Genomic DNA, 23,601 nt, shown 5'->3' with positions numbered 1-23,601 from the left:
TGAATGGCCGAGCCAGAGAACAGCTGGTGCAAAAACACTTCAACTTCTGCATCCCGAGCCCATCCCCGCAGATTTCCCTTCCTTCCCACCGCTCTCGATCCGCATCTGTGCAAACAGGATGAGCTACAAAAGTATAAATAAAGCGTTCAGCCGAATACAGCGGGCATGAGGGAAAGTTTAAAAAAAAAAAAAAATTCTAAAAAGCGGCCTCCCACATCAGGCGCTGCCCCTGGCTCCCGCTGTCCCGCCTGCAGCCCATTCGGGCCGCCCCCGGCCCCGCTGCCCGGGGGAGGGCACCGGGTCCCGCCCCGCCCCCGGGCCCGGGCCCGCCTCGGGTCCCTCCCGGAGGAGGCAGCGGGAGCGCCGCGCTGGCTCTGCCCGGGCAGGTACGGCCGCGCCGGGCGGGACAGCGGGCACCGGGGGCTGCGGGTCGGGTGCTGTGCCCGGGGCTGCCCGGGGGGGAGCGCTGGGGATGCTCGGGGGGTGCCTCGGAGGATGTTCCTGGGGTGCGCTGGAGGATGGTCAAAGGGGTGTTTTAAAAGTGCTCAGGGATGCTCCGGGGTGCTCAGGGAATGGGTGGGAGCGCTTTGGAGGGTGCTGAGGGGGTGCTCTTGGGTCTGCTCCAAGGATGCTCCGGGAGTGCTCGGGGGGTGCTCCAAGGATGCTCGGGGTGTGCTCCAAAGATGCTCAGGGGGTGCTCAGGGCTCTTGGCCCCTGGCGTGGCTGCCCGGGGCCAGCATCAGCCGTGGCTCACTCGGGACGGGAGCGTTTCCAGAGCACGCCTGGCTCCGGGATGGGGGCACTGAGCGTGGCTGGGCAGCTGGGAGAGGGCAGGAGAGCTCCGAGCCCTGCAGGGACCCCCCAGAGGTCACCGTGTGAGGGCTGGGGAGCGCCCCCAGGCCCTGGGCACTGCAGTGGAAGTCCCCAGAGCTGTGTTTAGCCTCAAAGCCGAACCATAAAACCCTGCCTAGCCCTGAAGATGTGGCTCAGCCGAGCCCCAGCCCAGCCTCCGGGCTGAGCGAGGTCTCCCCCCGCTGCCTGCAGCCTCTCCCCGTTTCCTTGCCAGCCTCCCGGACCGAGCAGCTCCTGGCACCGAAACTCATTTCTGGCTCTGGCCGGGGCCGTGCCCGGGTTCCCTGTGTCCTGGAGGGGCAGGAGGCACGGGCAGCGCTCTCCCTCGCAGGCAGCATCGCCTTTCCCCGGCCGTGCTCGCTGCCGGGACATTCTGAGTAGCCCAGCTCTGCCGGCAGCAGCCGTGCCCCGCACAACTTTCCTCCGGTGCTCTTGCTCTTTCCTCAAGTGCAGCTTGCTCCCAGCGGCCAGCTGCAGATTTCAGCCGGCCTGAGAGCTCGGGCTGTGCTCCCGGAGAAATCGGGAGGGAGCGCCGAGCTGCTGTGGTGGGTGCACATCACTGAGCTGGAGAAGAGGCTGGGTGGTCCATGAGGAAGCAGAACGTGGGCTGGATAATGTCAGCTGGAAGTTCACGTGAGTTCGGGATGGAGGAAGTGGTGGTTTGGATGCTCCGGGTGTGATGTTCACCCTGCAGGGGTGGGAGTGCGTCTGGACTCTTCAGGGATATCTCGTTTTCCTGACAGCTCTGGGATGTGATACCAGCAGGAAGGGCTTCCCTTGTCCAGAGCCACCCCAGATATTAAATATTTCAGCTGTGTTACCCAAATGAAATTGGTGAACACCCAAAAGCATTGCTCATGTAGGGCAAGGGTAGCAACCACAGCAATGAACAAAAATCAGCATTTGCCTTTGGATGTGTTTTGCAGTCTTCCAGGTGGTTTGTGTTTGATTTTGGATGGGCTAAATGGGAAAAGCTGAGATTTCTGAGATGATACCTGAGATGGCAAAGGAGGAGGGGAAACCTGTAACCTCACGTTAATCATTGGTTATTTGTCACTTAGATTGTAAGATTTAAAAAATAAATATATCTGCTGAAATGACAGCCTGATGAGCAGGGAGAATCTGTGGTTGAGGAGGGATCAGTGAGTGGATTCATTAAAACAGCCCTGGAGCTGGAAGATGAGGTGTCAGGGAGCCTGTTGCTGCTGTGGGCTCTGTCAGACTCCTGGTGCAGTTCCCTGGGAGCAGGAAAACCCTGGTCACATCCTGCTCCTCTCCAGAAAATCCTGGTGTGAGCAAGGTTTTGTCTCCCAGGTATCATCCCCTCATGCAGTGCTGGGTCTGTCCCATTCCCACAGATTTCTTTGCCACCAATATGACATTGCTTCCCACCAAAGAACCTCTGGAATGGGAATGTTTTGGGAGGGAGAGGTTTGCTCTCAAAGCATTCCTTGAATCAGGAGTGGTGTTGACATCCTGGGACTTGGCTGCTGGATGAACACAGGCTCATTCACCAGCTCAGTGCCAATTCAGGTCCCTCCTTTGGTGGTTTTACAGCTGCCAAATATTTTAAAAGTCGCATTTTCATCGCTGTGTGTTGTAGCCCAACTCATCAAAAAATCTTGGGTCTTTTTAAGGAAGCTTTGGGAGCAGCCACAGGGATGAGCATGGCCCCATTGATGAGGGGGAAAAAGTCAATATGGAAAGTTATTGTATTTTCCATTTGGTGCCCCACTTGACAGGGGTTATGTGACTCTGCCTGGCTCCAGAGCAGTGGGATGCAGATTTTGGTCAATAAAACCCTGACCCCAACTCCAGGGGTGTGAAGGAGCCCATGGCTTGGGGCAGAAATCCTCACAGTGACAATGCCAGGGGAGAGCAGTGGGGAGGAACTGGCTGCAGGGAGCTCCTGCTTCAACCCTGTTTATTTAAACCTCAGGGGAATTCATGTTTTGGGAAGCCTCGAGTCCTGCCCATCCCAGGGTTTAAACAGCACTTGGAAAAGATGGTGGTGTCATTATTAAGAAAATACCAAATGTCCACCCAAATGGACAATTTGATGGAGTCAGAAATATGAAATATGGTGAAAAACCTACCCAGACACAGAGATCTCCATCTTCAAAGTGAGAATATGTTAAATTCATCTCTGCAGCTGGTTCCTCTGCCCATCAGGGATGAGTGTGGTGTAAGTGAGAAAGCTGAAACTATACCAGCCATGTGTGGTGTAGGGCTGAGGCTAGGTCAAAAGCCTGGAGGAAAATCCCCATTTCCTAAATGGGTGAAAGGTGGGAAATGCTGCCCCAGGGCTCCCAGCTTCCATTATCCACACAGAAATCACCAGCAGAGGAGGAAGGTGGCACATCCTCCCTCTCTGCAGCCCCAGCCAGTGAGGAGAGTGGTTTCAGGTGGCCTGAAAAAGAAATGTTCCTGTGTGAAGAGGATTTTGAACTTGTCAGGAGTGTGATCAATGCAAGTCTCGTTGGCTGGGGTCAGAAATCGATGGGAAATGGCTCCGTGGCTCCATGGGGGATTGCAGTGGTTACCCAGGGAGGAGAAGAGAAATGCAGACAACAGGGTTTTCCTAAAAGCACCTAAAATTTCCCACTTTGACCACGTGGGAGTTACTCAGTAACAGTGGCAGCAAAGCTTGACTTGTCCCAAGGTCAAGGAGGTAGAGACCAGAAGCCATAGCAGGGTTTCATTGTTTTTCCTCAAAACTTGTGGGATTGAGGCAATGAGAGTGAACGTTAGAAACGAGGCACCTCAGATTTTTGTCTGCCTTCTGACTGTGGAGCACTTTTGTTTCAGGGCTTTGGGTGCTTTTTTGTGCTCACCTGGCTCTGGGAAAGAAGACTTTAGGGAAAACACCACAGTTTTCAAGGCACAGGATAAAATCACAAGAATTGACCAAGGCTTTTGTGAGTCTGTGGCTGGAATGAGCTGAAGGTCAGTCAGAAAAGAGGTTATCAGAGGAGGGGGTGAATGTGATCGTTTTCCCCTCCTGGTAAGCCAGAAAGGAGGGAGAGAGTTTGGATATCTGATACCTCCAGGTCTGACCCGTCTCTAATGGAAATGCTGGCAGGAAGCTCATAACATTTATTAGACAGCAACGAGCAGCTTTAATAAAATCAGAGTCCACACAGCTTTATTACAGACACTGGGAAGGAAGGGGGCCTGAAATGGCTGCTTAAGCACCAAGGGTTGCACACCCGGGGGCTGCTGAAAGGGATCCCCTCCTTTATGGAGTGGTGCAGGGTTCATTATTCAGCTTCCTTGTGAACCCTCTGGTTCAGACCCCGGGGAGGCCCCACACGCCTCCAGGATGTTTTCCATGTGCACAGCCCCCAGCTCCAGCCCCAGCTGCTCCTCCTCCCTGCTTTTTGTGCAGAGGGGGTGGGAGGCCAGCCTGGACCTCTCCATCATCAGCCACGAGCTGATGGGTTGCAGGGAGAGCTCGTCCCTCTCCAGCACTCCCAAATTGCTTCCAGCTCCCAGCTCTGCTCTGGAGATGCCCCAGGCAGGCAGCAGCCAAGGGAGTTTCCTCTTGGGGTGCAACAAGGTCCTGTTGTCATCAGCCATGTGCTGATGGCCCAGGACGAAGGCTTGGCCCACAAGTAACAGCTTTTGCATCCTAAATCCAGTCCTGCTGTGCCTCAGCACAGAGGGAAGCCTGCCCAGCACGTGTGGTGTGGCTGCAGGCTGGGATGGATCCAGCTTGGGAACTTTCCCTCCTGGGTGCTGCTGGGTTCGTAGCAGTGGCTCTGGCATTGTCTGGTCTCCCCACTTTAATTCTGGGTCAGCTCAGCTGCCTCAAGCTGCTGTTCCAAGGGATGCTGTGGGGCACAGGACCACTGGCAGTGGTGATTTTGTGATGCCAGACACACGTGGGAAGGTGGCTGGTGGGCTCCCAGGATTCAGATCTCATCCAGCAGCAACCCTGTTTGCTCTCACTTTGGGAAACCTCATGACAACTCCTTGCAGTGCAAACCAGGACTTTAAACTGCTTTTATTTAACTAAGTATTTATTTAATCCCACACAGTTTTCAAACCTCTTTCTTTTCCTGCTGGAGGGAAACTCCTTCCCATGGCTGTGCCAGCGGGCAGAGGATCACAGCAAAGATCCCACCCGTGTGCAGGTCCCCAGCAGACTGGAAGTGGCTTATTTTTCTTCCTTTGCAGTGAAAACAGAATTGAAAAATCCCTACAACAAATATTCCCCGAGAGGCCATTTTTATTCCTGGTATGTCCATTTGCAGCCGGGTTGTTGTGCAATCCAGACCGCCTGGATGGAGCAGGTTTGGGTGTAACCCTTTGGGTGCTGAGGGCCAGCTCTGTCTGTGGGTCACCCTGGGGTGATCCTGTCCTCTGCTCAGCCCTGTGAGGCACATCTGGAGTGCTGTGTCCAGCGCTGGGCTCCTCAGGACGAGAGGGAGCTCCTGGAGTGGAGGCTGTGGAAGGGCCTGGAGCATCTCCGTGCCCAGGAAAGGCTCAGAGAGTTGGGCCTGGTCAGTCCCAAGAAGAGATGACTGAGAAGGGACCCCATCCATGGGTATAAGTATCCAAAGGGAGGTGTCAGATGGACCAGGCTCTGCTCAGTGGTGCCCAGCAATGGGACAAGAGGAATGGGCAGAAAATCATGCCCAGGAATTTCCACCTGAACATGAGGCAGAACTTCTTCCCTAGGCAGTGACCGAGCCCTGGGCACATTGTCCAGAGAGGCTGTGGAGTCTCCTTCACTGGGGATATCCCAGACCCCTCTGGACACACTCCTGAGTAGGATGCTCTGGGATGACCCTGCTGGATGATCTCAGTTGTCCCTTCCAACCTGAATGGACCCGTGGTGGAGAGGAGAGGGGATGAAGCCCAAACCTGCCATCCCACAGGGATTCTCTGTGGGGAGGGGAGGGCAGCAGGCCCTGCCAGCACCCAGGGAGGCAGCAGTGGTGGCCAGGGGGGTGGATGGGATGGCTCTTGAGCCACTTCAGAGCCGTCTGGTTCCTCTCATCCACGGGAGCAGAGCAAAGCCCCCCCCGGCAGCTGCGGTGCCTGATGTGAAGCAGCAGCAGTTTCAGGCCATGACCTCAGTTCTCATGCCTGGGGAACAATCTTGGTGAGCCCCTTCCCCACTGCCCACCCTGCAGCAACCCCCTTGGGCAAAGCTATCAGAGGCTGGATGTAAATCCATCAAGCACCAGCCCATAATTAATTAATTTGCGTGTTTTGACTCCTTCCCTTCGTAGCTCCCGATTAAAAGCTTATTTAAGGGGTCACAGACTTCTTCAGTTCCGGAGGGATTAAATGTGGGAACAACTGTAGGTCGTATGTAGGTAATTGCAATGAGGAAATGCTCCAAATTAAAGCTTCCTGCTAGCTCTGTCCAGTGGGAAAACCCAACAATTCTCTCAGAATGCCTTTAAAATCAGCATCATATAGAAATACGTGTGTTTTTCCCATCGTGCTGCTTTGCCTGGAGAACACAAGCAGCAGAGTGTGCTCAGAAGAGACACACGAGCGTAACTAAAGCAGAGGAATTCAGCAGAAAAGGGAAAAGGAGCCAGCGTGCCCTGGAGTTGGTTTGGAAGCTGAGGCTCAGTAATTGCTTGTGAAAGCAGAAAGCCACGGCCCCGCGCGGTGTGGGACGGAGCCGCGTGGGAAAGGCAGAGTTTGGGAAAGGCAGAATTTCAATGATTTCTCATTCCTCGGGTAGGAAGTTTAACCCATCCGTGCCTCGGGGAGGGCTGGCAAAAGGACAAACACTGCCGGCTTTCTGTGCCTCCAGATACTCTGCTTCCTGCAAAGGCAAAACTTGTCTGCTTTTCTTCAAAGTTAATGTGTTAAAGTCCCGTCTGGGGGGTGCAGGGAGCTGGAGCAGCGCCAGCAGCTCTGCTCTCACACAGCCACAAGATGTGGTTTTCCTCCCCAGCATGAGATTCGGGCTGTGCTGCTCGTTCAGCCATGGGAAAGGTGCTGGTGCTGCTCAGTGATGGGAGTCCCTGGTGAGAGCCCCCAGCAGAGCCCCCAGCTCCCAGGGGATGCCTTCACTTCCCAGGATTTTCTTTCCCAGCCCTGGAAGCGTTTTGCAGCCCTGAACCCCTCGGCCTTTGCGAGCATGAGGCTGTTGCGAGTTGAGTGCAGAGACTGAGGGATTTGTCCCTGCTGCCAGCCTGGAGGGGCAGCAATCCAGGATGCCCGAGGGGAATGCCAATGCAGGAGCTCAGGACAGGCTTGGGACGGGCACTCTGCCCATCACTGAGCCACCCTGCCCAAAATCACAGAATCCCAGACTGGTTTGGGTTGGGAGGGAGGGATTTAAAGCCCTTAAATCTCGTTCCACCCCTTGCCATGGGCAGGGACACCTTCCACTGTCCCAGGCTGCTCCAAGCCCCATCCAGCCTGGCCTTGGCCACTTCCAGGGATCCAGGGACAGCCACAGCTTCTTGGGGCAGCCTGTTCCAGTGTCTGCTCTGCCAGCTGACCCTGCCTTGCCCGCTGGAAGTTCAGATGGATAACCCCAGAGCCGAGGGCTGGAGAGTTTGATAGGGAGAGTGCCACTGTCCCCCCCCGCCCCGGGGACACCGGGACACCCCCTGCCCGTGCCGCCCATGCCGTGCGGGGCGCTGCGGATGGATGGGCACGGCCAGAGGGGACAGGGGGCTGTGCCTGCTCCACACGGAGGATCTGGGGACACGGAGCCCTCCTGCAGCTCCCCCCAGGCTGCCGCCGGCGAGCCGCGGCTGCGTTTCCTCGGGAGAGGCGCTCCTGGAATTGCTAATGCTCCAGCCCGGAGGTGCAGCATGCGGAGGGCTGCAGCCGCAGCATCAGGTACAGCAGCAACGCCGCCGTTAATTATTGACTCTCTCTTCAATTATCAGCCCTGATAAGGCAGCACCCCCCTCGACAGCCCGGGCAGCGCTCGGTACTCTGTGTTTTCTGGGAAAAAGAACTATTCTGTGGAAAAGTAACTCGTTTTGTGCACCGGGATTGAACTGTCCTCGCAAAGGTCATCCGAGAGCCGTGGGCTGCTCTGTTGGAAAATCAATCCCTCTCTGTGCTTCTTGGTTTAAACTTGTATTTGCTTTCTGAGCAAGGTCACAGCTCAGCTGACCAAGTTTGTAGCTGCTGGAGCAGCCTGGGGTGCAGCCACACCACGCTCGCTGCTCCGAGCCCTCCGCTGCCGCCTCCGGCGTGGCAGAAGATGCTTTGGAGGGAGGCGAGAGCTGCTGCTCCCCGGGGCGTTTGTGGGTGCCAGCCTGAGCAGGTAACCTGACAAAATGCTTTGCTAACCAGTTTTTCCTTTCACCACGAAGTGCTGGAGCCGCTGCTGCAGTGCAGGAGAACAGACAGGCAGAGCTCAGATCGTGTTGTGTTACAGCTAACCAGACTGTGCTAACGTGCTGGTGGGTTATCTTGTTGTTTATAGGCTCAGGGTTAACTGTTTCCTAGTTAAAATTACTAGCAAGACACTCTGGGAGAATGGATTTTGTGGGGTATTTGTGGTATGTGGTTGAGCTAATTTGTAATTCAAATGTTTGGGGGTGTCATGGTGCTCTCCTTCCTGCTGGCTGGGGTGGATGGGGGAGCTGCTCACTTTGCCTGGCAAGTGGGATGGAGTGAAAGAGGGGTTAAATGTGAGTGTAAAGAGCCAGTGCTTGAGTCCAGGCTGGTTAAAAAGACAGTGCATTGTCCCTGCCCCCGGGAATAAAACCACTTCGCTCTGTGCTGTTGCCTTCTCACATATTTGGCTTCTCCGTTTCCATTTCTGTATGCATTTATTCCTGCCTTGAGAAAAACAGCCTAATTCCAATCTGGATTAATCCTCCCCTCTGTGTAGCAAAGGTAGGAATCAGCGATGCATGGGGGGAAAAAGAAATGTTCTTCAATTTCATTTAACAGAGAAAACTCAGCAAGTATAGAACTTGGCAGAGGGTCAGGCTAACAGGTTTTAGCAGGATGGGGATGCACCTAAAACTGTTACCCTGCCTCAAATTATGGACCCTGGGTGTAGGGGTCTGCTACCTCTGGCAGATGACTTCATATTTTAATCTCATTTTTCTTGGGGACAGGCATGGGAGATTGGCTGTGGGGTCCAAAGAGGCACATTTTTGGCTCTAAGCCATCTTCTCCATGCCTGAGCTGCCCCGGAGGGGGCAGGAGAACATCAGCAAGCTGGTTGGGGACATTCAGCATCCTTTTACGAGGCAATTTTGAAGTAGATTGGTCAAAGGAGAGTAGTCATAGTATCAATTTGGGCTGCAGAGTTGGGACCCAGCCAGCTCATAAATGATCCAAATGTCATTATCTAGATATTAAAAACCATCCTATTCACTGGCTTCCCCCCCCCCCCCCCCCCTTTCTGAATAAATGACCTAGAAGAGTGGAGTGTAGCTGGTCAGGCTGGAATTGGCTGCAGTCGGAAAATTAAGGGGAAGAAACAACATTTGAGAAAGAGGTTGGTGTTTGTTTTGGCACGTGCTGTTCTCTGGCAGGAGGAGACAGAAGGAGTTGTCCTTTGTAGAAGGAGCGTGGTTAACTGGAGAGCACTTGAGGAGCTTTCCAGGAGCTCACAAGGTGCTGGGTGGGCATCAACGTGACCCTCTGTGACCCTGCTGGAGCTTTGGAGAGCTTTGGTGTTCTCCTTGGGCTGGCACCTTCCTGACTTCCCATCAAGGACTCTACATTGACCACAAACATGCCCACGGGATTGACAACTGATTGATTGTTTCTTTAAAAGGTTTTGATCTTTCAAAGTATAGAAGGGCTTGGGTTGGAAGGGACCTTGAAGATCACCTCATCCCATGGGCAGGGACACCTTCCACCATCCCAGGTTGCTCAGAGCCCTGTCCAAGCTGGCCTCGGACACTTCCAGGGATGTGGCAGTGTCCTGTGGTAACAATCCAGCAGGATTTGACTTCATTTTGTAGCTGGTCTTTGGTAAAGGTCAGCTGGAGCCCCTTCCTGGGGAGCTCTGGAACTGGGGTCAGGTGCTGGAGCCCTCACTGAGGCAAAGCTCTGCATGCAGAAAATGAGTTCAGACTCTGTTGTTTTGGTCCATGAGATGGGTGTGAGCTGGGGCTGGCTCAGCACAGGCTCTGTGCTGCTGGTCCCGCCCTGAGAGTGTTGCATAGCTCAGGGATGCACTGGAGGAGCAGGGATGGACTTCCAAGCAGCTTTTGCGCCGTCTCTGGCCAGGAACCAAACTAGATACTGTAAGGAGAATCGTAAACAAACAACCTACTGTTCAGGAAACTCCCACGTCATCCTCTGAGGCAGAAATTGAAACCAGACCTTCTCACTTGGAGCGTTGCTGTCCTTCTCACACAGGCCAGGGAGCCTCCTGCTGTGATCTCCAACTGCCCCGACCTCCTTCACCCTTCCATGCCTCCTCCCTGTGCCTTTCTAAAGGATCTGGAAGTGAGAAGTTTCACCCAGGGACCTTTCTTGGTCGTTCCCAGCCTTAATTTCTCGTGCTCCAGGAGGGTCTCATCCGTGCCCACGTGATGGGAAGGAGCTGGGAATGTGTTACCATTTCTGGTAACACAGCCCAGAAATGATGTGAAGATCTCACTGTTGGCTGTGGTAGATCTCCACCTGAAGTTGTTCCCTGAGCTGAAAGCAATTTGTGTGTGTTTCAGTGCAATTTGGTGGAGGTTCTGTTTAACAGTAGGGACATGCTCTGAAGGAATGGCTGTCATTTTGAATGAGATTCAACATAAATTTTGAATCTTTGCTCGTTGTGGATTTTAAAATAAAGGCAAACCGGTCATTTCTGTGTGTAGTTTATATCCCTGTTGTCAGGGAGCTTTTATCATGTTGGCTATCTCCAGCTCACAGGCGGCTGTGCCATCGATCTCAAGCCATCCCAAATGTCTGTCTGTCCTCGCTGGCAGTCAAACCCTCTGTAATGCAGGGGATGTTTTACAAGGACCAGCTCCCTGGGATGTGTCTGTCAAGCACAAGTTGTTGCCTCTGGAAAAGGAGCTATTGATTTTAGCAGCTTCAAAGCCTTGGACACCACTGGGCTGCAGAAGATGGGAAGTGGGAGGGGGTGGCCTTTGAAGGCTTGTAAGGCTTTAAGGAGAGATGAAGTTCACATGGCTGAGTGTGTTATTTTATTAAATTAGAAGTATCCATTTCTTTTTTCAAGGGTGAAGCGACTCCTCAGGCCCTGTCAGAAGATGCTTAAGTGACAGCCCAGTTAGACCCCACCATGGAGAAGACAGAAGGTATGGAGCCTACAGGATGTTTATTTGTTCATTTATTCCTTGAAAAAAAAAAAGCCCAACCAGCCCTGGAGTAATTTCCTTACCAGAAATGCTGTAAATAACCTGTTCTGTAGATGTGGGGCCAAGAGGTGAAGAATCCATCATTCATTATTATGCAGATTTCTTAAAAACCCCAGCAAAAGCAGGTCCCAGCTCTAGATCAGCACGTATTTGTCCTCCCATACCCTGTGACAGATCCCTGCTCCCACCCTCCAGCTGTGCTCCTGTGCCCTGGGATGACCCCAGTGGTGTCTTCCCTCTGACTCCCAGGTGCTGCTTCCCACCCAGGCAGCATCTCAGCATCTCAGTGATGCTCTGTGCTGAGCAGCACCAAAATTGGCTCCCAAGTGTCCTGGTCCTCTCCAGCTGTCTCCAGGGTGGAGACAAAGGGCTCAGCCATGGGCCCTGGTGCCTCCTACTCCTCACTTGTTTGCTCAGAGGTGCAGAGCAGCCCAAACCACTGCGATTTCAGGGACTTGCTGCATAAAAGTGCAGAAATTTATCTGTTAACCCTCAAGGTGGAAATTTGGGGGCTGTGAATGTTTGCAGGCTGGAGGTGGCTGTGTTAAAGTGGGATACTCTGGTGGAGAGCTGTTGTTTGCCTGTGCTGGCTGGGTGGGCAGACACAGTGACACCCATTTAGTGGTGATTTGCCTCAGTTAGGAGCTGTGCTGGGAGCTGAGCCAGTCACCTTGGGATGCGTGTTCTGCATGGCTGCGGCTCTGAGCAGCAGCCTCTGCCCAGAGCCGTCATTTGCAAGGAATAATTTGTGACCTGGTGGTTGCAGGTGAAGCAGGGCAATGATTTTCCTGCTTGGTGTGCGCTGCTTATGCCGCTGAAAAGTTCAAACCAAACTAAAAGCCTTGAAGAATGTCATTGTCATAGATTGATCCCACATTCTATCATTGAGCTGGATTTATTATCCACCAGGCAGCTCTCTGTACCTACACAGACACGTAGCTCTGCCTGCAAAACCTGCTGTTTGCTTAATTGCCAATTAGAGCCATGATTTCAGGAAATTTTTGGCTTCCTCAGTGCAACAATTACCTGATGCACCTCTGGAAAACCAGATCAGAGCTTGGTGCGTGTCACTGTGTGTCTGCACAGCTTCACCACGAGCCTCCGTGATAATGAGCTGCCTGCCCAAAGCCGAGATGAAAAGAGAATAAACATCTCCCCCCTGCTCTAAACAATTTTTTTTCCAAAATTCGATAATTTCTTCTTTTTCTGGGGGGGTGTTTCAGCAGATGGCCAGCCACCCAAACCCGACGGGGACAGGGAGCAGCCCCGCAGCCTCCCCTACTCCCTGGAGACACCCTACGGCTTCCACTTGGACCTGGACTTCCTCAAGTACGTGGACGACATCGAGAAAGGCAACACCATCAGGAGGGTGCACATCCACCGCAGAGCCAAGCAGCCCAAATTCAACACCCTGCCGCGCAACTTCAGCCTGCCCGAGAGCGGCTCCCGCGGCTGCTCCACCGCCGCTCCCAGCAAGAGCTGGACCTCCACCTGCTCCTTCCCGCAGCGAAAGGCATCCCTGGGCGAGGAGCCGCCCCGGGCCCTGCTGCCGGCCGGGGCAGGCTCCCGAGGAGCCGAGCTACCGGAGGAAGGCGCTGCTGGCGGAGGCGCGGCGGCAGGCGGAGCTGGGCTGGCCTCAGGCGGAGCTGGGCCGGCCGCAGGACGCGCTGAGAGCGCGGCCGCAGCTGCTGCGAACCTCCAGCATGCCCGAGGCGCTGCCCCCCTGGCCACAGCCCCCCGGCCGGACCCTCGCCCCTCCGGAGCCCTCCGCAGCCCTGCCACGGCCAGCCCGGCTCCGCAAGCGCCTCCCGCCCCAGCTCGGAGGGCAGCGCCTCAGCCCCGCCGCGGGAGATGGAGCGGGACGGCTCCGTGGGGCAGCCCGGCGGGGCTCTGCCCCTGCAGCCCCCCTGGCAGAGCCAGCAGCTGCAGGTGCTGGTGGAGAGCGGGGCCGAGGAGGGCGATGCTGCCGACGGCTCCGTCTTGGCCAGGGCTGAGGCAGCGGCACCGGCTGCCCTCCGGCTGGCGGAGGAGAGCGTGGACTCTGTGGAAAGGGGGCTCAGTGTGAGTGAGATGGATCTGAACGTGCTGAAGGAAGGTGAGGAGAGGAATGTCCAGGCTGGAGGGGACAAGGAGAGCGGTGCTCCCCAAGCCCCTGAGCATGGAGAGCCCGGCGGGGTCACGGCGCTGAAGCAGCAGGTCGCTGAGCTGGAGGAGCAGCTGGCCAAGAAGAAAGAGGAGCTCGAGCAGGTCAGGGCAGTGCTGGAGCAGCAGAATCGTGAGATCCAGGAGAAGGAGAAGAGCATTAAGCTGCTGGCCAGCTCCAAAGCTGAGCTGGAAGAGCAGCTGTGGCAGGAGAAGGCCAGGGAGGCTGAGCTGCGGAGGCGGCGGAGCAGCGGGGCCTTGCAGCGCCTGGACGCCGCCGTGAACACCGAGCTCTCCCAGGTGGCAGGGCTCAGGCAGGCCCAGGACAAGGGCATCAACGTCAATATCCCACTGTCCACCAGATCCATCGGCTGCGGCACCCTCAGGGCAGAGAGCCTCAGAGCCCAGGCCGGGGAGGCGTGCAGGGAGCAGGCCCCGGCAGGCGCTCGGGCAGAGGGACGTGCTGGTGAGGCCAGCATGGAGGCTGGACCTCCTGCTCCCTGCCTCAGCCAGCTGCAGATCCACGAGCACCCCGGAGACCACAACCAGAACCACCAGAACTCCCTCGGCCCCAGCGCGGCCCAGAGCAAGGCGGGCTTTGGAGAAGATGAACCTCGGGAAGGGCTGCAGGAGGAAGGGGCCACTGGCCATGAGGAGCTCCCGGCTGTTGACCCCATTGGCCAATATGTGAAAAAGATCCAGGAGCTCCTGCAGGAGCAGTGGCTGTGCTTGGAGCACGGGTACCCTGAGCTGGCCAGTGCCATCAAGCAGCCGGCCTCCAAGCTCAGCTCCATCCAGAACCAGTTAGTTAATTCCCTGAACTCCCTGCTCTCTGCCTACTCCTCCCAAGGCCCTGTGGATAAGGAGAATTCCAACACGCACTATCAACAGTTGGGTAAATAATATTGGCACAGGCTTCGATGTGCCCAGGCCAAATCTTTTCCCATTTATTCCAGCGTGGAGCAGGGGGGATGTGGTGGAACAGTTGTTGTCAGTCAGATCAGGAATAGTCTCGACAAAGCATGATGAGAAAAGCAAATTTCTGCATGGCACAGGTTATGGATCTGACATGGAAAAAAGCAAACAAAATATGTAGGAGCTCAGAAAGCAGTGGCTCGTTTATATGCAGGATCAGCTTCCAAAAGCTGCCACACCGGTGGCTGTTCCATCAAATAAACATTCTTTTTATTCGGATTGCACATCTCAGTTTGCAAGAATATCAGGCTGGTTCTTGTCTGGGGTAAATCAGTGTGGAGTTCTCCAGAACCCAAACCAGTCAAACTGACTGAGCAACCAGGCTGGGAAAAGACCTGTCCCCACTCACAGACCTTCATCTAAAATAATTTTAGCTTATATGAAGATGGGAATCCAATGCCTGTTCTCTGGGGGAGGGAGGGAAGGGACTAGCAAATAGATAAGTGACTTATTCCTTAATATATAGACACTATTCAAAGTCCAGTGGAAAAACTCATCCATGTAGTATTATAGCAGATTTATATAGGAATTTTCCAATACATTACTACTGGGGAAAAAACCCCAAAAACCAAACCAGTAAAATCTCCTTATATTCATAGGACAAATACATAATTCCCAGTCACTTCCTTTATATTCCCAGTGACCTGGAGATGTTTGAGACCTGTATTAAAGGTGGCAGGGCAGGTTCAGGTTGTGGCCAGCTGCATCTGTAGTTTTGCAAGACATCAAAAGACTCTCATAAGATGAAGTAAGATGCTTACAATTATGGTTTGTGGCTTGTTGCTAGAGGTTGGGAATAATTATTGCTAATTATGGCACATCTGCTTAATTAATCTATTATTTTGTATTTTGGTAGAAAACTCTCCAACCACAAGTCTTAAATCCATCATGAAAAAGAAAGGTTATGGTTTCCATGCAGGAGGCAATGGGACCAAAAAGAATCTCCAGTTTGTTGGGGTAAATGGTGGGTAAGCATCCATTCAGAAGACAAAAGCTGCCTTTTAACCTGGAATGTCCTCTGTATCGCTGGAGAAGTCATTCTTTTCCCCCTCTTTTCCCCTCCTGATTAAAAGGCCAGTTGAAACAGAGCCTCTTTTCTCCCTTCTTTAATGCAGCACTGATCACCTGTGAGTAACCCTCTTAAGGAAGGGTGATGCAGTGTTCAGAGCAGCAGGGACATGCTGGGGACTGACACTCTCTGCACACCCTTCTCCTGGGGCCTCATCCCAAACCCAGCTGGGGAAGGTGGGAATATTCCATGGGAAGATTCCCTGGCAAGATTCCCACTGCCCTTGGCGGGTTTTGGAGGAGGCCAGCAGCCTTGCCTGGGTGAGCACGCTGCCACTAACCTGCCCCCACGCTCCAGCAAAGCCAACAGCACTTGGTGCAGGGCCTGAGAAGAGACTTTTATGGTGAATAAGGGATTACCTTGGCGTGAAGGAGACTTAGGTTGTGCTCCCCACTCCAGGTGTGTCCAATATCCAACACTCCTTGGCCTGTGAGCTGAGCAGAGGCAGCACCTCCTGCTGAGGTGAATGTGTGCTGGCATGGAGAGTGCAGGACACGTGTCACTGTCCCTGGGCTGGGCAGACAGCTCTGTGTGCCAGCCTGGGTGCTGCTTTCTGCTCACATCCTGCTCCCCTGACTTCCCAGTTGCTGGGAAATGCCAAATGGCTACAACTTGTAGGGACTGGAGGAGTCTTGGTTACTTTGAGGAAAGTTCTGGGGTCCATCCGAGTGAACGTTCTGTTTTGTGGAAGACATTATTAATATTAATGCTTTTAGACAACCAGAGGAGAGATGTCTGTCAGGGCTGCTGGAATGATGGATTCAGCCCAAAAGACTTCAGCCCAAAAGCTGTGCAAACACAGCTTTTGTCTCATGCTCCTCGAGGCTGCCGATGCCACCTCGAGTCCCTCCTTGCCACGGGGGCCGTGCTGCTGTCACCCTGCCACCGTGTCAGCAGCTCCCAGCAGGGAGGCAGCTCTCAGCCCTGCCTGGGCTGTGTGTTGTGGACATCCCTCCAAACCCTGAAGTAACCTTGCCTGCTGCTCATTAACTGCTTCTGCCACACTCCTGCTGCTTAAGGAGCCAAACAAAGACTAACCCCGACTTCGGCCGCCGCTCAGACCTTTTAACTTGCTGCTTGTCACTCTGGGCTTCACCCAAGGCCCATTGGGGGCAATGAGCCTTGGTCAGGCCCTGTGGCTGTGGCTGGGGAAGGAGGGAGTAACCTCTGGTGTCCTCAAATAGCTACGAGACAACGTCAAGTGAAGAGGACACCAGCTGTGAGGACAGCGACACCGAGACCGAGGACAGAGCCGGGGACGTGGAGCCCGAGCAGGATGGAAGGGAAAGCAGAGGGCCTTCCTCAGGGGAGAAGTGTGAGGAGGAGGAGGAGGATGATGAGCAGGAGGCATCAGCAGGAGCAGCACCCTGCTCTCAGCACCAGGCTCACAGGTAACCAACCAGGACACCGGGTGGTGACTGACCCATGGTGGCCACAGGACACGGGACTGCAGGGCTGGGTTAGGAATTCTTCTGGTGGAACAGCAGTGGTGACCTCTGCAGGAAAGGGAAAAGGCTTTAAAGAGCTAAATATTTTCTGAGTTACTACAGAATCTAATGGGGATTGATTCAGGCCCTACACTGAGTCATGTCTGGTGAGTTAGCTCATTTCTCCCTTCTCATGGAAAGTTTTTTGGTAAAGTTCTTTGCAGGTTCAGGAATAAGATTTTTTTACCCCACCTTAAGGATTTTTGTAATAGATGAAACTGACCACATAAATCTGTGATTCTGGGCTTAAACCTCTGCCTGAGTGCTTGGCTTTGTACCTAAAATCTGTGTCAAGTCAATGGGACAACTTGTGTCCCATAATTTAAACACTTAAATGTGTTGAACATATTCCAACCTAATCTGCCTGTGTTCTCCTACTTGGTTCAATATCTCCTGTTCCATGGTGGATTTACAAAAGTCTTTTCCCTTTAGATGCAAACCCTCTGAAGATTTCCTTGCTGCCTGCCAGCTCCTCAGTGAACACCTCCCAGAAATCAGCAGCAGAAGCAACCAGCATCTGGTACAGATATTTCCCAGTCCCGTTTCAGACACGGTTCATGCTCTCTGTTCATGTTTTAATGGATGAGATTATCCCTGTGGCACATTGCAGGCTGTGCTCTGGACAGCTTTGTGAGGAGAGGGGGGTGAGGTGACATCTGAGTCAGTTTTAGAACAGCCAAAAAGAAAGGAAGAGAGGAGGGGGGAAAAAAAAAAAGATGAAGGCTTTGTCTGGTTACTCATCCAAGTTACCACAGGAAATTCCTTTCCCCCTCAAGTTGCAGCAGCAATCACAAACCCACAGGCTGAGTGCTGCCGGGGTGGGGCCAGGAGCTGGGCCAGCCACCGCTCTGCAGGGACAGTGACAGTGACACTTTGTGTTTGCAGCAGCCTGTCCTGGGCTCCATCTCCCAGGAGTGGTTCCAGGTGTCCAGCCACAAGGCTTCCAGGCCAGAGGTGGTGGCAGCGTACCTGGAGGCACTGGGGGACATCCAGCCCCAGCTCCTGGAGACCGTGGTGAACCTGCCTGACAGGAATGGCAACACAGCTCTGCACTACAGCGTGTCCCACTCCAACTTCCAAGTTGCAAAGCTCCTGCTGGACACAGGTAGGAACGGCCACTCTGCTCAGCCAGGGCTTCTGGCTGTGGCAGTGGCCCTTGCCACGGGGTCGTGGTCCCATGAGGGATGGCAGCACGGGGAACAGGGGGACATGAACGGTCCCAGACATGGCAAACACTGAAGGAGGTCCAGGGTCCTCCCAGGGAGCTCAGTCAGGAGCTAAAGGAGGTGGGACAGAGGTGGGGCTGAGGACCAACAGCCACCTACCTGCAAGGGCCCCATCCAGGAGGCAAACATGGAGGCAGGGTCCATCCAGGAGAAAAACAGGAGCCCAAGATCCATCCAAAGTGCAAGGATGGGGCTGAGGTCCATCCAGGAGACCTGGCTGACCTCAAGACCAGCATCCTCCCCCACAGCTCAGCTCTGGGCCCATGGATGTCATCAGGGGTCCCAGCTGCCATGAAGGCTCATCACAGCCCTCACACATCCTGGGGGCTTTGCAGCCTGACTTTGGGATGGCTCAGGGTTGCTGGATCCAAAGGCATGTCCCTCATGGCCCCGGTCCAGGTGGGATGGGGTGGCTCCCCAGCTTCTTGCAGCAGCCAAAGCCACATCACGGCTTGGGACAGGAGGATCAGACCCCTGAGAGCATAAGAAACTCCCCAGCACTGTAGAAAAACTCCCATGTTAAACTATTGAACTTTCAGCTTGTGTTGCAATGAAAGAACAAAAATCTCAGCTGAGCCTGTACAGGGCAAAAATGTGCTCGTGCTCTGAGAGAATAGAGGCACTTTGGCCTTTTCTCATGGGCCAGACAATCCATGAAATGTTTGGGAAATGGCAGATTATCATACACATCTATAACCCGATTGTTGCCGCAGAGGCGCGGGGAGGGAAGGGTTTGAGGCAGCTGCTTCCTCAGGGTGAGGCTGGACCCGAGCCCTCACCCTCAGCCACGGCTCATTCCTCGTGGAGGAGCTGGAAATGGGCTCTTTGAAGTGAAAAATGAGTGAAACGGGGCCAGGATGTTTTCCAAGCCCGTTGGGTGATGGGCGTCTCTCTGCTGCTCCCTTGCCACTGGAGCCAAAGCAAACAGCCCACAGCTCCAACCAGCATGTGCTTGAGGCATTAATTATCCCCCGTTAATTTCTATTTGTTGTGGTCTTCAAAGTTAATTGAGTTGACCTCAACAGTTGTAATTAACTGGAGCACCAGGGGCCGTTTAATGCTGCGCTCACAAGCCTGGATATTCAAAACAGATAAATCCGCGTCCTGTATTATTATGGAATAACTCCTTTTTCTGGGAATGTGTCCCATGTTGTATGAGTCCCTCTTTCCTTTTTGTTCCCTCTGGGTGATCCCCCACGGGCTGGATGCATCCCCTGCAGGCAAGTGCTGCCTGGACCTGCAGAACCGTGCTGGCTACACGGCCGTGATGCTGACGCCGCTGGCGGCCCCCGAGACCCGCCAGGACATGGAGGTGGTGATGAGGCTGCTGAAGGAGGGGGATGTCAACCTGAAAGCTGCCCAGGTGTGTGACAGGAAACTGCTGGGGCAGTCATTTGGGTTCCTTAGCTTCTGTGGCAGTGCCAGGCTGAGGCTCGGCAGCAGGAATGGGGTGGGAGTTGCTGCTTCCCAAACGTTCCAAAATAAACTTTATCTGAGTGTGGCCACCCAGCAGCTCCCTGGGAAGGGGTGTGACAGCTGGGGCAAATGGAGAAACTAAAAAAAAAGCTGGAAATTTTGCAAACAAGTTTTTCTGAGGCAAAAATCAGAAATGAGAAGCGAGGGGTGAACCTCAGGGTGTGGGAGCTCAAGGTTTGCTGGTGAGCTTCATCAGAGTCACGCATTCTGGTTTAGGGACGAGAGTGCCCTCACCCATCTCTGCTCCCACACTGCTGTAAAAGTTAGTCCAGATCTGAATAAAGTGCCCAGGAGGATTTGGGGAAGCCACATTTGGGGGCAGCTGGGCAGTTTGGCCATGCTGCTGCGAGGGCCCTCCACAAGTGAACAGGTGCCTCTCACAACACCTGCTGGGGAGCCCCAGGGGATTTGATAACAACGTGCAATAGGATGCAATAATAATAGGAATAATTATAGTGCATGTACCATGCAATAATAACATGCAATGTTATGATACCTGGTTATGGGATGTGGGTTAGTGGTGGGCTTGGCGGTGCTGGGTGAATGGTTGGACTTGGTGATCTTAGAGAGCTTTGACCAATCTAAATGATTCAATTATTCTATATGTGTAATAATAATAATAATAATAATAATAATAATAATAATAATAATAATAATAATAATAATAATAATAATAATAATAATAATACATAAATAATAATACATAAAATTATATAATAATAATTACAATATTATTATAGCTATTCTATTGTTATAATTATTATATAGTAATATATTATATATTATAAAATATATTGTAATAATATATTATACTATTATATATACCATATATATTATATTATATTATATTATATTATATTATATTATATTATATTATATTATATTATATTATATTATATATTATGTTATACATAATATTATATTATATATTATGTTATTATATATATCATTATATATATGAATAATGTTAATAATATATTATATTATTATATTTTTGTAAATATTATCAGATCATAATATATTATAATAATTATTATTTAGTAATAATAATTATATATTATACAACTGTTATAACAATTATTATATTATAACTATTACATAATAATATATTATATAATGTATTTTAGCAATATATTATACTATTATATATACTATACTATTATATATTATTATGCCATTATATATATAATAATATATATTATACTATTATTTTATTATTGTAAATATTATCAGATCATAATATATAAACTGCTTCTTCTTCTTCTTCTTCTTCTTCTTCTTCTTATTCTTCTTCTTCTTCTTCTTCTTCTTATTATTATTATTATTATTATTAATTTTTACTTTAATTTTAATTATTTTATTATTATAATTAATCTCCGAGCAGCAGGGCTGTGGGAGGAGGTGGGCAGGGGTCGCTCAGCCTGTCCTGTGGCCCTGCAGGGCGGCCAGACCGCGCTGATGCTGGGGGTGAGCCACGACAGGGACGACATGGTGCGAGCCCTGCTGGCGTGCCGGGCCGATGTCAACCTGCAGGACGAGGAGGGCAGCACGGCGCTGATGGTGGCCTGTCGCCAGGGCAACGCCGACATCGTCCGCCTGCTCCTGGCGCAGCCCGGCTGCCTGGTCACGCTGACGGACAAGGTGGGGCTCCACAGCATCACCGCAGGCGGGGGAAACTCAGCGGGGATCTCCTGTTCCGGGCAGCAATCTCCCAGGGGTGGGTTTGAAGTGAAAAGTGCCGATTTCAGTCCATTTTCTGAACCAAAACCCCTGGTTTTGGTGCTGCTGGGCTGTGGATGGGGTGGCTGTGACAGCCATGGGCTGGGCAGGAGCGTTGGTGTAACCCTAAAAAAAAAACCAGATGAAATCCTGGGCATGTGGAATCAGCAGAGCTTCAGCTCCAAGAAACTAGCAGCAATTAACTCTTCCCTGAGAATGGAGCCTCTCCATGGGGATGTGTGGGATGGGGCTGGGCTGGGAGTGGGTGGAAATTCCTCCTGCCAGGCCACAGGGCTGCATTTGGAATTATGGAACTATTTTCTAATTCAACCATAATTTTATCTGAGATGTGCAGGAGGGCACTGGGGCCGGGCAGAGGCACAGCTGGGCTGAGTTTGGTGTGGTTGGGGCCCAGAGGGGGGTTTGGGATGGTGACTCACTGTAAGGCAGGGAGGAAAGGAGGGAGGGAAGGCTTGGGGACGGAGCAGGGATTCACTCTGGCGGTGATGTGTCCCCTCTGTGTCCTGCAGGGCGGGAACTCGGCGCTGTCACTGGCCCACGGGGACATCGCTGCTCTCCTGCGAGCTCACATCGAGCTCAGCCCCTCCCTCCCGGTGTGAGCCGGGAGCCAGCACTCCTCCCTGAGCATCCCTGCTGGGGCAGGGCCATGCAGCGGGGCCACAGGGCAGGAGCTCCCTGCACCGTCCACATCATGCTCCCTGTGCCTGATTGTCCTCCTTCGTCCCACTCACAGCCCTGATCTGTGCCACAAACAACTCCAGACCCTCTCCTCTCCTCTCCTCTCCTCTCCTCTCCTCTCCTCTCCTCTCCTCTCCTCTCCTCTCCTCTCCTCTCCTCTCCTCTCCTCTCCTCTCCTCTCCTCTCCTCTCCTCTCCTCTCCTCTCCTCTCCTCTCCTCTCCTCTCCTCAGAAAAGCACATTAGAGCAGCAATACTTAGTTCTTTGTAATCTGAGGTTATGGGTGTCCTTTTAATCGACTACTTAACTGTATCTCATTTAACTTGTAAGTTTGTGTCCTAATATTTATTATCAGCTCTTCTGTAAGTAGTGGCAGGCAGCGATTGCTCAGTGTATGTAACAACAAACACAAGCTGGATGGATTATGGAAAGCATAAAATCCTATTTATGTTTGCTTATGCGGGTTTGATGCAAGAATTAAAAATTAATGCTCTAGGAAAATATTTGAGCATGCCAGACCCAAACAGGCAGACATTGTTGTGCCTGGGTTTGGAATTACCATATGGCTGTTATTTTTCCCTAATTAAGTTTGAGCTAACGGGGAAGTGCAGCCCATTGACAGGCTCTGCATCGCGGTGGGGTGGGGCAGGGCATTGCAAGCACTGCAGTCCCATCAGATTCCCAGCCCAGGGTGTGGTGGTGTTGTCCAAGAGCTCTGTGCAGTGCCTTTGCTGGCAGATGCCTTTTGGAGCAGTGTTTGCTCCTTGCTTTGCCTCTGCTCAGTTTTCATATTCCCAAACTCCTCCTGCAAAGCCAAGCCGTGATTTGGGTGCTGGGTCTCCCCCACCATGGAGCACCCACAGGGTCCAGCATCGCCCCAAATCTGGGTTTTTTCTTAAATCCCTTTGCTGACAGAGAGGGAGGCAGGGCTCAGGCCCCACTTTCTTGTTCTGCTATGTCAGGACCCAGTGGGTGCCCTCCCTTGGCTTTGGTGGAGCACACCCACATTTCCCTGATTAGCTAATTACTTTTTTATTTTTGTAAGCAGAAGTAAATTCTGGCCCACTCTGGTTGTTGTTCAGTCAGTTCACATCCTGACAAAATGTCTCTTGAGCTGCCTTGTGCCCCCATCCTTGCAGGGAGGGGAGAACAGCCCTGACCTCTGTTTGCCATGGAAATCTGCCATCTGCTCAATCTTTTCTTCACATTTTTAGTCCAGGCATTCTCTATCTCAAACTTCTATCTGCCTTATTTTCTTTTTAATCTATAACCCAAAATGCCTCCTTTATGTACAAATAAAATGAATTAAACCTTTCCCTGTGTGTGTTCCTGTCCCCATGGCTGTGGCTTTTCTGGGGTGACTTCCCACACCTGCACAGCACCAAACCAGCCATTGTTGAGGCTTTTCTTCAGATCAGTGACACCCCCCACATCCCCAGAGGGGTCCCTGCACAGATATGCCAAGGTGGGATATTTTTTGCACAAATTCCCCCAATTTGTGTCCAAAAGCCAGCACAGGCATCTCTGCCAGGCCCAGCTGCAAACAAAAAGAGCCATAACACAATTTTTTGACAGTTTTCACTGAGTTTTTTTCCCTGACAGCTCTGGATCTACACTTGCAGAGAGGAATTTTCCTGCTGCTTCCCTGAGGAAGGTAAAAGTTCCTGTTTCAGC

At 52.5% G+C, this 23,601-nt stretch overlaps 1 protein-coding gene across 1 annotated transcript; it reads left to right on the top strand.

Annotated features, from left to right (window-relative positions):
- The first annotated feature begins 1,465 nt into the window (after positions 1-1,465).
- Positions 1,466-23,242, top strand: KANK4 (KN motif and ankyrin repeat domains 4). The gene is given in 12 exon segments (XM_054515835.1): positions 1,466-1,485; positions 10,997-11,075; positions 12,359-12,702; positions 12,704-12,853; positions 12,855-14,172; positions 15,109-15,220; positions 16,506-16,712; positions 17,241-17,328; positions 17,694-17,913; positions 19,255-19,397; positions 20,951-21,151; positions 21,760-23,242. Coding segments are annotated over 11 exon segments (2,889 nt in total). The 5' UTR covers positions 1,466-1,485; positions 10,997-11,059; the 3' UTR covers positions 21,850-23,242.
- The last annotated feature ends 359 nt before the right edge of the window (positions 23,243-23,601 follow it).

The sequence above is a fragment of the Molothrus ater genome, chromosome 9, assembly GCF_012460135.2.
Source record: "Molothrus ater isolate BHLD 08-10-18 breed brown headed cowbird chromosome 9, BPBGC_Mater_1.1, whole genome shotgun sequence".
Taxonomy (NCBI): Eukaryota; Metazoa; Chordata; class Aves; order Passeriformes; family Icteridae; genus Molothrus; species Molothrus ater.
Note: the sequence above shows the minus strand (reverse complement) of the source record. Positions and strands in the feature narration are given on the sequence as shown.